The sequence below is a fragment of the Lucilia cuprina genome, chromosome 5, assembly GCF_022045245.1.
Source record: "Lucilia cuprina isolate Lc7/37 chromosome 5, ASM2204524v1, whole genome shotgun sequence".
Lineage (NCBI taxonomy): Eukaryota > Metazoa > Arthropoda > Insecta > Diptera > Calliphoridae > Lucilia > Lucilia cuprina.
Genome location: NC_060953.1, coordinates 68071936 through 68084166, shown reverse-complemented (window position 1 = coordinate 68084166; position 12231 = coordinate 68071936). Strand labels below are relative to the sequence as shown.

Sequence of the window (12231 nt, the reverse complement as noted above, 5' to 3'; positions counted from 1 at the left end):
TTAGGTTACGAGGGTGTTTATTGATTAAATCTCTAACTAATAAAGAAAATTTGAAATTATTTGCAACAAAGCTAAATGTGTTAATTTAGTGAAATGTAATTAGTTGTAACATTAATATTCAGTTGCAATTACTGGTTAGTTGTCAGAAATTGTAGTATCTGCGAGGGAACACCTTAATTCATTTTACTTTTAGATTTAGATAAAAAATGTTTTCAGTAAGATGTAACATTTGCATGCAATAACTTAACAAGTGCCAACTACAAGACAAAGTGAATATATGGAAGGTGGATATGTTGAAATAACAACATTTTTTTTAAATAATTGAAACTTATATCGAGACTATTATATTTTATACATTTATATCTCTTTAGTTATACTTTATTAGTTTTCAGTTTTTGGCGTTTCGAAAATAAAATGAGAGTCAATCTTAAGACACTCAGAGGGGTATGAGAGGTATATATAGTTCTAGTTCAGTTTTAGTTCAGTTCTAGTTCAGTTCAGTTCTAGTTCAGTTCAGTTCTAGTTCAGTTCTAGTTCAGTTCTAGTTCAGTTCTAGTTCAGTTCTAGTTCAGTTCTAGTTCAGTTCTAGTTCAGTTCTAGTTCAGTTCTAGTTCAGTTCTAGTTCAGTTCTAGTTCAGTTCTAGTTCAGTTCTAGTTCAGTTCTAGTTCAGTTCTAGTTCAGTTCTAGTTCAGTTCAAGTTTAATACCAGTTTAGTTCTAGGTAGCCAAGAAACTAAACTAACTGGGAGAAATAACAGGTCTTTCAGTAAGAGTCCATTATAGAAGATTACAGCTAGCTCCGATAAGATGCCGAAGTAGCAGCTTTCAAATACTCAGAGCAAGTAGGTGATTAGCAACGCTTATTGAACTAATTCAAAATTTTACAAATATTAAAAAAAGTTTCATTGAAAATTTAACTAGAAACTTAACACAAAAAGAAAAAATTCAAAATTTAACTAGAAATTCAAAATTTCACTTGAAACTCAAAATTTCTAGAGAAATTCAAAATTTTACTAAAAATTCAAAATTTCCCAAAAAATTCAATATTTTACTAAAATTTAAATTTTTTCCAAATTTATTTTTTATAATTTTTGATAAATTTGCACTAAACATTTAATTTTTCAGTAGAAAATAAAATTAAAATTTCAATAGAATTTAAAATTTTTACAAGACTCAATCAATCAATATTTTCCCAATTCACAATTGATGTCGTATTGTTGTAGCGTTGTATGTCATTCAAATTTTTCCAATAGAATTTTTTGAAACAAAAACGAATCAATAATGAAAATATTACGACATAATTCGATACAACCTTACAACACCGAATGTGAATTGGACAAATGTTATTAAAAAATTTTTATTAAAAATCCAAATTTTGATTTCTATATAAAATAAAAGTAAAGAATGACTAAATATATTTAGTATTGAAATCAAAATTTACAAGTCTAAATTCTACAGCGCCATTTATTATATTAATATTCCGAAAACGTAAGAAACGTGAGAAAAAAAGTGCAAAACCATTTGATATGAATTAGTTCAGTACCCCAATAAAACTGATTACATTTTTGTTTTGGACATTAAATGTATGAATTTGTTTTGAATTGAAAATTTTGCACACTAATAGTTTCAAATTTATAAAACAAAAAATAAGCAAAACCTAAATTAGATAGATATGTGTAGATAGATACTTAAATATAGATGGAAAAATAGATACATGATGGTTGTTGTTATTTTTGTTGGTTGTAGCTGAATTTGCCACTAAAACTATATCGTGGCTGTTGGCTGTTTGGTTGACTTGACTCACTGACTGTTGCCTGCTGCCGCACACATTTATTTAACTTTGTACAACAATATTGTTTTATTTTTTGTTTTTTTATTATATTGTTAATATTGTTGTTGTATTTGCTGTTTGGTTTTTGTTTGTATATTTTGTTGTTTTCAAGTTTAAACCTAGACTCTCAATACAATTTGGATTTAGTGGCGATTTAGCCAGCTTGAGTAACAGACGTGTGCGCGATTTCAAATTTTCAAATCAAAACAACAAAAAAGTAACGATCATTTGTGTTTTTATTAGATGTTTGTTGTTTTTGTTAATGTTACAATTTTTACATAAACAAATCAAAATTAAATTTGTATAAATTGTTTTCTTGTTGGCAACACAACATATGTTTGTAAATTGCAGTTGGTGTTGTTGTCGAATTTTTTTTTTAAAGGAAAATCATTTAAACGTTGTTTTTGTTATTTTTGGTTGATGGAATTTACGATCTGTAGTTAAAGTGTGTGTGTGTTTTTGTATTTGTTTTGTTTGCTGTAACGAAACGAAATGTTTATTGTAATAAAATCAAACGTGCTCTAAAACAAATCACCTTTTACAACAACTTAACAACAACAATAACAAAAAGGAAAACAATCATGCAAAGTAACAAACAGTTTAAAAACAATTCTGTCGGTTTAAGAAAAAAATGCAAAAGTGAATTAAATTGAAACAAATTGTATTCAAAACGTTTTGTTTTCAAATTTAAACATTAAAACGTTTTGTTGGATTTTTGTTTAATGTTGTTGTATTTCCAATTTAATGGTGTTAAATAAAATTTAAATTTGTAAAATTCATAAAAAAGTAAAACATTTGTTATAAACCCTAAAACAAAATTTAGAAAAAACTTTAATTTAAATTCATTTATTGGTTTACAAAAGGAAGTAAAAAATCCTTTTAAAATAATTTTTTAAAAAATATATATTCAATTTGTGTGTAAAAGTGTGTTAAGCAACAAATTTGGAAATCTAGTTTTTATTTTTCCATAACGACAGCATGTATTTCACCTTTAGGATATTTTCAGTGTGGGCGGTAAGTGTTTTTTGAAATCTTATTTTTTTCACATAAATAAATATTTAATTTCTATAATAATATTGATTGCATAATTATATCTATAACTATAAATATATATTTTTTTATAGAAAAACTCATATGAAATTATAATTCTCACGCGATTTAAAAATTTTGTTTATAGCTATTGGCTGTTGTTTTAGTTTAAGTTTTATTGTTATTATTTCTCTTTAGTTTATTTGTAATTATGCAAGTTATTTGTTGAAATCATTAAAAGTTAATTGAACTAATTGTTTGTAAAAAAATATATATATAATGTTTGTGTAGCGGCATGTGTTTTTTTTTTACATTATTATTGGTAATAGTTGTTTATTATTTTATTTATTGTTATTGTTGTTGTTTGAAATTTGTTTGCCAATTTCGTTATTGTCGTTATTGGCATGCATAACGTAACGACATATGTTTTTTCACTTTATAATTTTTTATTATTATTGTTGTAGTATTTTGTTTAAAACAATTTATGTCACTGGGTCAGTTTTCCTTTAAATTTCTATAATTAAAGAAATTTATTTCATAATCGTGGAATGTTGAATATAGTTACTTAAGGGAAGAATGTATTAAGTGTTATTTTATCGAATATTTTGTTTTTTATTTAATTTTAATATGCTGCGTTTAAGTCCAAGTTTAAGGCGAAATAAAAAATGTCCATAGAGTCCAAAGATGCCACATTTTTAGATAAAAAATAAGTTATGAATGTTTGTTTTATTAATTTTACTTGAATTTGTCACTTTATGTTATAGACCTTTCTGTCAGTATGTATGTCAACTCTGTTCAGGACTCAATTCTAATTAAAAACACCAGATTCCGATATATGAACAAAATTTGTTTTTATTTTCGGATGTAACTTAAACTCTATGTTCTTCAAACCGATAAAAGGGAGACTTTTCAGTTAATATCTATATACATATATAGGTATATAGTGTCTAGAATAAAATGTGTTTATGTGTTTAAGATATAAAGTATAGTCCAATATATGAATCGTACTATATCCAACCATTTATGTTCGTTTCGATCCATTCTAATAAAGACTACTGAAAAATTAGTTATAAATATTCTGCTGATCTACAATATGGATATCGAAAGGGAGACCTTTCATTTGTCTATGTATATAGTGCTTAGAAAAAGATCAAGATATATCCAAAAGTATGATCCAAATTATAGAGTTTTTGGGTTTTTACTACACAATTTTTTGTCAACGTCATGGAACGGTTTTTGGCTAGTCATCTTAAATATTTTAAAATCATTTACTATTTTATGTTAAAATATTTTTAATACCTTAAACAAACTGAAAAAAATACTTTTAAAAATTATACACGCTTGGTACTAAATTGACACCAAAGTTTTTATAACTTTTCAATAACATTCGTTGTCGAAATCCACAACGAAAATATAAAAAATATACTACGTTTTCAAATCAACAAAAAAAATGTATTACCAAAGTAACAGAACGTTTCGTTTTCAAAATAACAACAATTCGTTGTCGAAATCACAACGATTCATTGTCGAAACGATATAAAACGTAATCGAAATGACAACGATGCTTAGAAAAATTGACAATTACAACGGTGGTAGACAAAATTATAACTGGGTGTTATTTATATTATTTAAACATTCATTGTCTAAATGTTTAAAATATGGTGAGCTCACTTTAGACAACGGATTGTATCAATTTCTGTTAAAAAAGTTTTGACAGAAATCAAAATCTGAATTATAATTCAATCTTTGTCATAAATCTAAAAAATATATATTTTGCTTTTCCCTTGAAATATTTTAATTTTAATATTTATAGTTTGTGGTCAAAACAAATAATTTACAAACTCATTTGTAACATCAAAATATTTCCGGAATTCCCTATAAATGGCAAACCCCCCTACTAAATAAACATAAAAATAACCAGGTTAAATATTTGTTTAAACAAAAGAACGAAAAGTTTTCATAATTAAAATAAACAACTAAAATATATTTTATTGTTTTAAAAATTAAAAGGAATAAAAATCAATATAAAAACGATTTATTTTGCATAAAAACCTCATAAATCTCCTTTTCACTGAATTTCAAAAAAAAAAAATTTTTTGAATTTCTAAAAACAGTAGAAGAATTTCTTAATGCTTTACAAATAAATAATTAAAATTTTATTATTTATTTATACTTTTTTTCTTTCTATGTTTCTACAAATTTTATTTAAATTAATTAATTTGACAAGTTAACAAGTCATAATCATAAGAAAGATGTTTGTAGTAAGTTTGGTTGATTCAAATAAAAAAAAAAATATTAATGAATTATTCATGAAAACAAAAGCAACAGTTTTGTTTTGATTTTTTATTTTTTGCAATAACTAAGTATGTCTGTAGGTTTTACTTTTTTCCATTAGTTTTAAAAGAAATTGTTAGTGTTTTTTTCTGTTATTGTTTTAAGAAATAAGGTAAAGCTAAAAAACCTGAACGATTTGACCCATATAAATACAGCCGATTATTAAAAATGATTATCTATGACAACATAATAATAATGAAAATCAGAAACAAAACGCGAATTAGCAGAGAATTTTGAAAAAAACGTGACAAACGACCTTTAGAAAAAATATGACTCATTTTTTAGATTTTGTTGTTTGTATTACAAGGATTGTTGTTGTAATGTCTAGTTTTTTAATTATAGTTATAAAATTGTTATTTGTTCTATAAACTGAGCTATAAAAAAAGAACAAACAAAAACCTTAAACTTAAGCACGATTTCGGTGGCAACCATTTAAAAGAATTTTTATGCAAACTGTTTTTAGTTTTTGATTATTCCGTTAATTGTTATTTCTAACTATTTTTAGAATTTTTATTTGTAGGCCTGTTTTTTTTTCCAGCACTTCCTCTAGAATAATTTTGCTGAGTGGTTAAAATGGTTGAGTCAGGCCTGCCAGATTCGCCGAAATTTTGGCGATTTTTTGATATAATATAGTCTAGTCTAAATTTTAATCGAATGTATGATATAGTCTAGTCTTTAGTCTAGTGTATAGTTTAGTCTATAGTCTAGTCTATAGTCTAGTCCATAGTCTAGTCTATAGTCTAGTCTATAGTCTAGTCTATAGTCTAGTCTATAGTCTAGTCTATAGTCTAGTCTATAGTCTAGTCTATAGTCTAGTCTATAGTCTAGTCTATAGTCTAGTCTATAGTCTAGTCTATAGTCTAGTCTATAGTCTAGTCTATAGTCTAGTCTATAGCCTAGTCTATAGTCTAGTCTATAGTCTAGTCTATGGACTAGTCTATAGTTTAGTCTATAGCCTAGTCTATAGACTAGTCTATAGTGTTAATTCAATTAAACGCTAAAATTTTTTTTATTCCCAAAAACAAGCGCCCAAATTAATTTGTTTATAAATTGATTGATGGCGGCTGACTTGTCAATGACCCTTTTTTTTTCTTCCCAAAAACACACACACTTCAAACCTATCAGTTTTCTAAACAATTAAATCTATTGCTTTCAATATAAATATTTACGAAATTTCTTAAGGTTTTATTGTTTTAAAGGGTTTCAAGTGGTTGCAATAGTTTTTAAAAACAAAAAAAAACCAACAATGTCTTGTAAATTTTGCCACAAAAATTAACATAAAAATGCGATAAATTAAAAAAAACTGCAAAAAAAAATCATTATTTCAATGACCTTAAATATTTTATATTTTACAAGTTAAGTTTCTTTATCTTTTGCAAATTCAGACGCTAATGTGTCTATCAGTTTGTCCATCTTGTGATTTTATAGGTCTACCAAAGATATTTTAAAATATTTATATGGTCATTGAAATTAATATGCAAATTTTTACAATAATTTCTTTGAAAGTTTTGAAATTTTTAAATTGTTTCAAGTTGTGCGGTGGTTTTGTTGTTGTTGAATAATTATCAGGGTAAATTTTATATTTAGATATTTTATCATAGATGCCAAATTAGGGGGCAATATTTAAATTCTTATCAAGTTTTTAAATGGTATATTAAACTATTGATATAGATTTCAATGAACTAATTAAACTAGTGGGTTTTAACTGCATATATAAAACAGTTTATAATATACATAGTATATAGTTTTTATTCAGGAATTGTTTCAGAATGTTTTGTTTTAGAAACAAAAACGAAACAGTAGTAAACAATTACGACATACAACGATGCAACATCAATTGTTATTATTTAAATCCTATAATCAGCAATTTTCATTATGAGATCAAAGGCTATACTGGTATTTATATAGAATTATCTATCTGAAGTTTATAGTTAAGCTCTTCTTCTATGTTTATGTCAATATTATTTATTTATTATGTCAATCAAAACAGCTGGATAGAATTGAGTAATACAACAAATTTATATCATAAACTTTGTTCGCTAAGTCTTTAGAGGACTGCGTTGAAAACAAAAAACGTTCATTGAACTTGTTGTGATTCGTTCAGGATTATTAAAAATATTTATTTACAAATTTTCATAAGATTCTGGACTTAGTTAAAATATGTAGTTCATTGAACCTGTTATGGTGTTAAGATTAGTTCAAGAATATTTACGTTTTGTTTTTATTTTCTAATTTGGAAATTTAAATTAAAAACTCCAAAACTTTTAAATGAATGTCTTAATTGAACATAATTATATTTTAATAACTGGCGTTTGAGTCAACCCATTTTGTCAGTGATAAAATAACAAAAACCCAAGATTGATTTAATTGAATTGGCGTGAAAGCTTTAAGATGTATTTTTTCATGCTGTCAAATTTGATTTGAGGTATTTTATGGTTTGAAATATTTTTTTTTTACTATTTTTCTTATATATGTATATTTTTTAGTAGCTATAATTAATAATAACAGCTAGTTAAAATATATATTCTGTTTTTTCGCAAATTTTATTTTAATGAATTAGTGATAGATTTTTGGAAGTTTCAATTTAGCCCCAGGGCAAAGAAAAATAAAATGTTAATAAGTTTGCACCCAGTTTTAGCAATATTTTTGTTAATATAACTGCTACTGTAGTTATTATTAATGTTGCTGTTGTTGTTTTGTAATAAGTAGCAAAAATATTTGTTTTTGTTTTTTTTTTCTTTGTTAATTTTTGCGTGTTAGTTGGTTAATAATACAACAACATTTGATATGTTATTACCATAATAACTGCAAAAAACAACAAACAAAACTATAAAAAGTTATAAAAAAATACACACAAACAACAAAAAAGGCAATACCCCAGCAACTCTATAAAAAAAAAACAAAAACTGTAATGTATGCAGTTTGCATAAATTATACTTATATTCAATATTAAAACAAAAACACAAAAAAAACTAAAGTGAAACCAAAAAAAAAAAAAACTTAAAAAAAATGCCAAAAATAGCTAAAAACAAGAAACATGTAAATTTTGTAATTATTTTAAATATTTGGCAAAAAAAAACTGAAAAAAAAATAATTTTCAAAATGTTTAACAACTAACAAGCTGTATCGTATCCAATAGCAACCAACGAAGCATTCATGCAGCCATCCCATTTATCCACCCATCTTATAAATATTAATTTCTATAAGAAAAACAACAACAACAACAAAACAAACATAAATTTTGATTATTTCACAGTCATACTACAACTGCGATATACTTACTATACATACACACATACTATAATACATACAAACATATTTCTCAAAATCAAAATTCATTGATAAATAATAAATTCAAAGTCAATGTCATTTTAGAAACAAATGCACAGAGCAAAAGAAAATTGATTAAAATACTGAATGAACTTTTTTTTCTTTTTTTTGAGGATAAATGAATATTTATTTATCAAATGATTTCTTTTTGATTATCTTGATGTACGAAATGAATTGAATAAAAAATCTCAGTAAATCTAAAAATATCTGTACATGATCATTAAATATGCACTTTTATGAATGGATTGAATGAAATGATTTACAATGCGTAGACGTTGAGATGACAATAGTACAATGGAAACAGTTTTTTTTTATTTTAAATTTTTTGATATTTAATTATCTTTAAGATTAAGTGTGAACCTTATTATAATAGTTTTAGGTTTTTTTGTTTCTTTTTTATTTTGATTATATTTATATTAATTCCTAAAAAAGAAAAACATATTAATTGAATAATCATCAAGTTAATCTTTTAATCGCATGGAAGTGATGATAGGTTTAAATGAATTAATTATTTCCATCTTTGATTTCAACCGCTAATTGTTAAAAATCTTGTGAAAATAACAACAAATCAACAAAAAGTTAAGCTTTAGTATGTTACTGTTGTTTTGCAGCAAAAGCGTTCTAAAGACTTGTACTTACTCAACAACTTACTTTTTAATGACTACTAGAGACCGTCTGCATTACTTAGAAGAAGTGTAATAATGACATTCTTTTTAGCCGTGGCATTTTGTTTTTGGACTCCGTGGGTATTATTAAGTTTTCTATGAACCATTTTCTAAGAATATAAACCGATTTCTTTAACGACATTAACACGGCAATCGGTTCTTCGCACCGGAACGACTCGGAGTTCAATGAACAACGACCAAGGATTGTCAACCCAGCCACACCGACTTTAAATGTGTCGCTGCTACAACAACAACAACAACGACATTAACATAGTAAAATGTGAACATAACCGGACAAGGAAGAACAAAGTAATGGTATCACCCTACATTCAAAAATATAAGACACACTTTTTCTAGATATATGGATGAATGAGGCCCTCATATCCTTACGTTCATTCCTTATCATATAAACTTGTCATATAGCCTTCTGTGGGGTATCTGTTGTGTCGGTAAGACCTGGTTCACACTGGGATACTTTGGTAGAGAAACTTTTAATTTTGTGTGTGAGAGAAAGAGATAATTAATATTTCTTTCTCTCACACACAAAAATCAAAAGTTTCTCTACAAAAGTTTCCCAGTGTGAAGCAGGTCTAACAACACCGAACATAAGCCGAATTATGGACTTTTCGGTGTATCAGACTTTTAATTAACATTCCTGTGAGTTTAGGTTTAAACCATAGTACCTTGATGTTCGAAACTCTGTGGGCTACCGAAGTTTCTGTCGTATTAGGTTGTCAAACTTTTTCATATAAAGGCCGAGGTTACATTTGACATCATCAGTTTACATTGCCGACATTGCCGACAGGCATCCCTTTTCCTTCGGCTAGCGATAGCACCAATATGGGAAATATCACCAAGGTGCAATGTTTAGGGAGGGAATAACATTCATGACAGGTTATCCCTTCCGGTCTCTTCTCAACTTCGATCTGAACAGGCTCTTCTCCCAAGCTTGGACCACGTGAACAGCTTTCGAATTAAAGTCGAACAATCGGCAGAATAGCGTTGCATTTTATATTGCCTATTTATATACATCGCTGCAGTAGTTCCACATGATCTAATCCGTGCTTTTTATTGCGATTCTATATTGCTAAATGAACGCAATCTAATAACAATCTCTAAAGTTAAATGTTTTACCTCCTCCACTATATAGTACATGAAGTTATTCCAAAACAAGAAGCTTCTCAGAACGTCTCGAAAAATTCAGACTATGCATTGGCATATGTTGTGTATCGATATGGTAGCCAAACTAGAGGAAATACAGACAATTCCAAATGATGCTGCTTCACATACTTATAAATATAACAAAGGCCAAGGTTCTGCTTTTGAAATTCACCAAATTCCGGAAGATCCATATTGACAAGGTTGAACTTGAAAATGTTCAATTATTTATATATCTGGGTGGTGTATCTACTTAGTATCTACATCAAGAGGATCAGAGGATGATATTATAAATCTGAGAACCATGCTCATTCACCCTGCTTCGTGTTAAACATCATAGCAGTATCGCTAATAACAGAAAGAGACAAAGCTAGACACAAGCACAAATTCAACTGTAAAGTTCTGTGCAAAAGTAAAGCTGGTATCACAGGATAGATCATAATTGTTTTCCTTTTTTCACCAGTTTTCAAATTAAGTTTTTTTTTTGAAAATCTTTATAATTAGAACTAATTTTAGTTTTTAGAATATAAATGGTTATACTTTCATATCCGTTTACTTTTTTCAATCTAAAACGTTAAATGTCAAAATATTTAAGACCAATAAATAAGTAATTTAATATTAAATAATAATTTACTCACAGCTCTTAATACTAATTAATAAAATGACTTTAATATCATCCATAACTTAAAACTAGTTAATATTCTTTGTGATTTTTCAGTAGTCTTTGATTAAATTTATGATTAAATGTCATAATTTCTAATAAATTTAAAACAAGACAAAACAACTTAAGCTGTTTTTCAGCTGTATAAAGCAAAAACAACAAAAGAAAACTAAACTAAAATAATTCATCCATATGGTGTAAGACGAAAGAAAAAAACTTAAACAAAAATGACGTAATTTTGTTGTTATAAAACTATTTATAGAAAATTACAGCAAATTGTGAATTTGTAGAGTACACAATTTATTTTATTTAAGTAACTAGTTTAGATTTTTTTCATTTTATAAATTCTCATAAATGTGGCAACAAATTTCAATACTCAGACATTTACACACAAAAATTTCCTCTATGCAACATTAGCCAATAGAATAGCAATAAAAAAAAAACAAAAATCTGGGTTACTAAGGCGTATGAATGATATTTAATTATTGATGGATGGAATGTATTAGACAAAATTTTCATATAAAATTCCAACAATACCTCCTGTTGTTATGAAATTGGATCAGTTTTGATTTGATTTTTGTTGGTTTTCATTAAATCTGTTTGTGTTAAGCCGTGTTCTATTTTGATGATGTTCATTCAGTTATTCTTATATAAAAAAAAATATTTTTTTTATACATGCATCTAATGTGTAGTGGTGTTTGTTTCATCGAGCCCGCATTTTTATTGATTTTTATTAAAAAAAAGTATTAAATGTCATTTTATATCATTAATCATTTTAGCATTTTTTCTATTTTTTCATTGATCTCATACATAGTTTGTGAGTACGAGACTGTTGCATGTTTGTATAGACATTCATGTTTAAAATACTTCAAATAGTTTACACTTCATCAATTTGATACGATTTTATTGATTTTTTTATATTTTTTTTCTTTGTATGAGAATTAATTAGAATTTTTTAAAATTTTGCAATTTGGTCTTTGATTGTAGCTTGAAGGAATTTTTTTCAAGATTTGTTTTTATAATTTGTTATTTTGTATGTATGAGGTGTTATTTATAGAACGTTATTATACAGTTAATGTTGTGCATATTTTAAAGGAGTCTAGTCTACAGTCTATTCCATAGTATAGTCTATAGTCTAGTCTATAGTCTAGTCTATAGTCTAGTCTATAGTCTAGTCTATAGTCTAGTCTATAGTCTAGTCTATAGTCTAGTCTATAGTCTAG

General features: G+C 26.5%; 1 protein-coding gene across 1 annotated transcript in view; it reads left to right on the top strand.

Annotated features, from left to right (window-relative positions):
• Window positions 1–2632: 2632 nt before the first annotated feature.
• Window positions 2633–12231, top strand: part of LOC111683307 — a 24521-nt gene continuing 14922 nt past the window's right edge. The window contains exon 1 of the mRNA XM_023445364.2: window positions 2633–2845. Within this exon, the coding sequence (XP_023301132.2) occupies window positions 2810–2845 (36 nt within the window). The 5' untranslated portion in view covers window positions 2633–2809. The remainder of the gene's footprint in view (window positions 2846–12231) is intronic.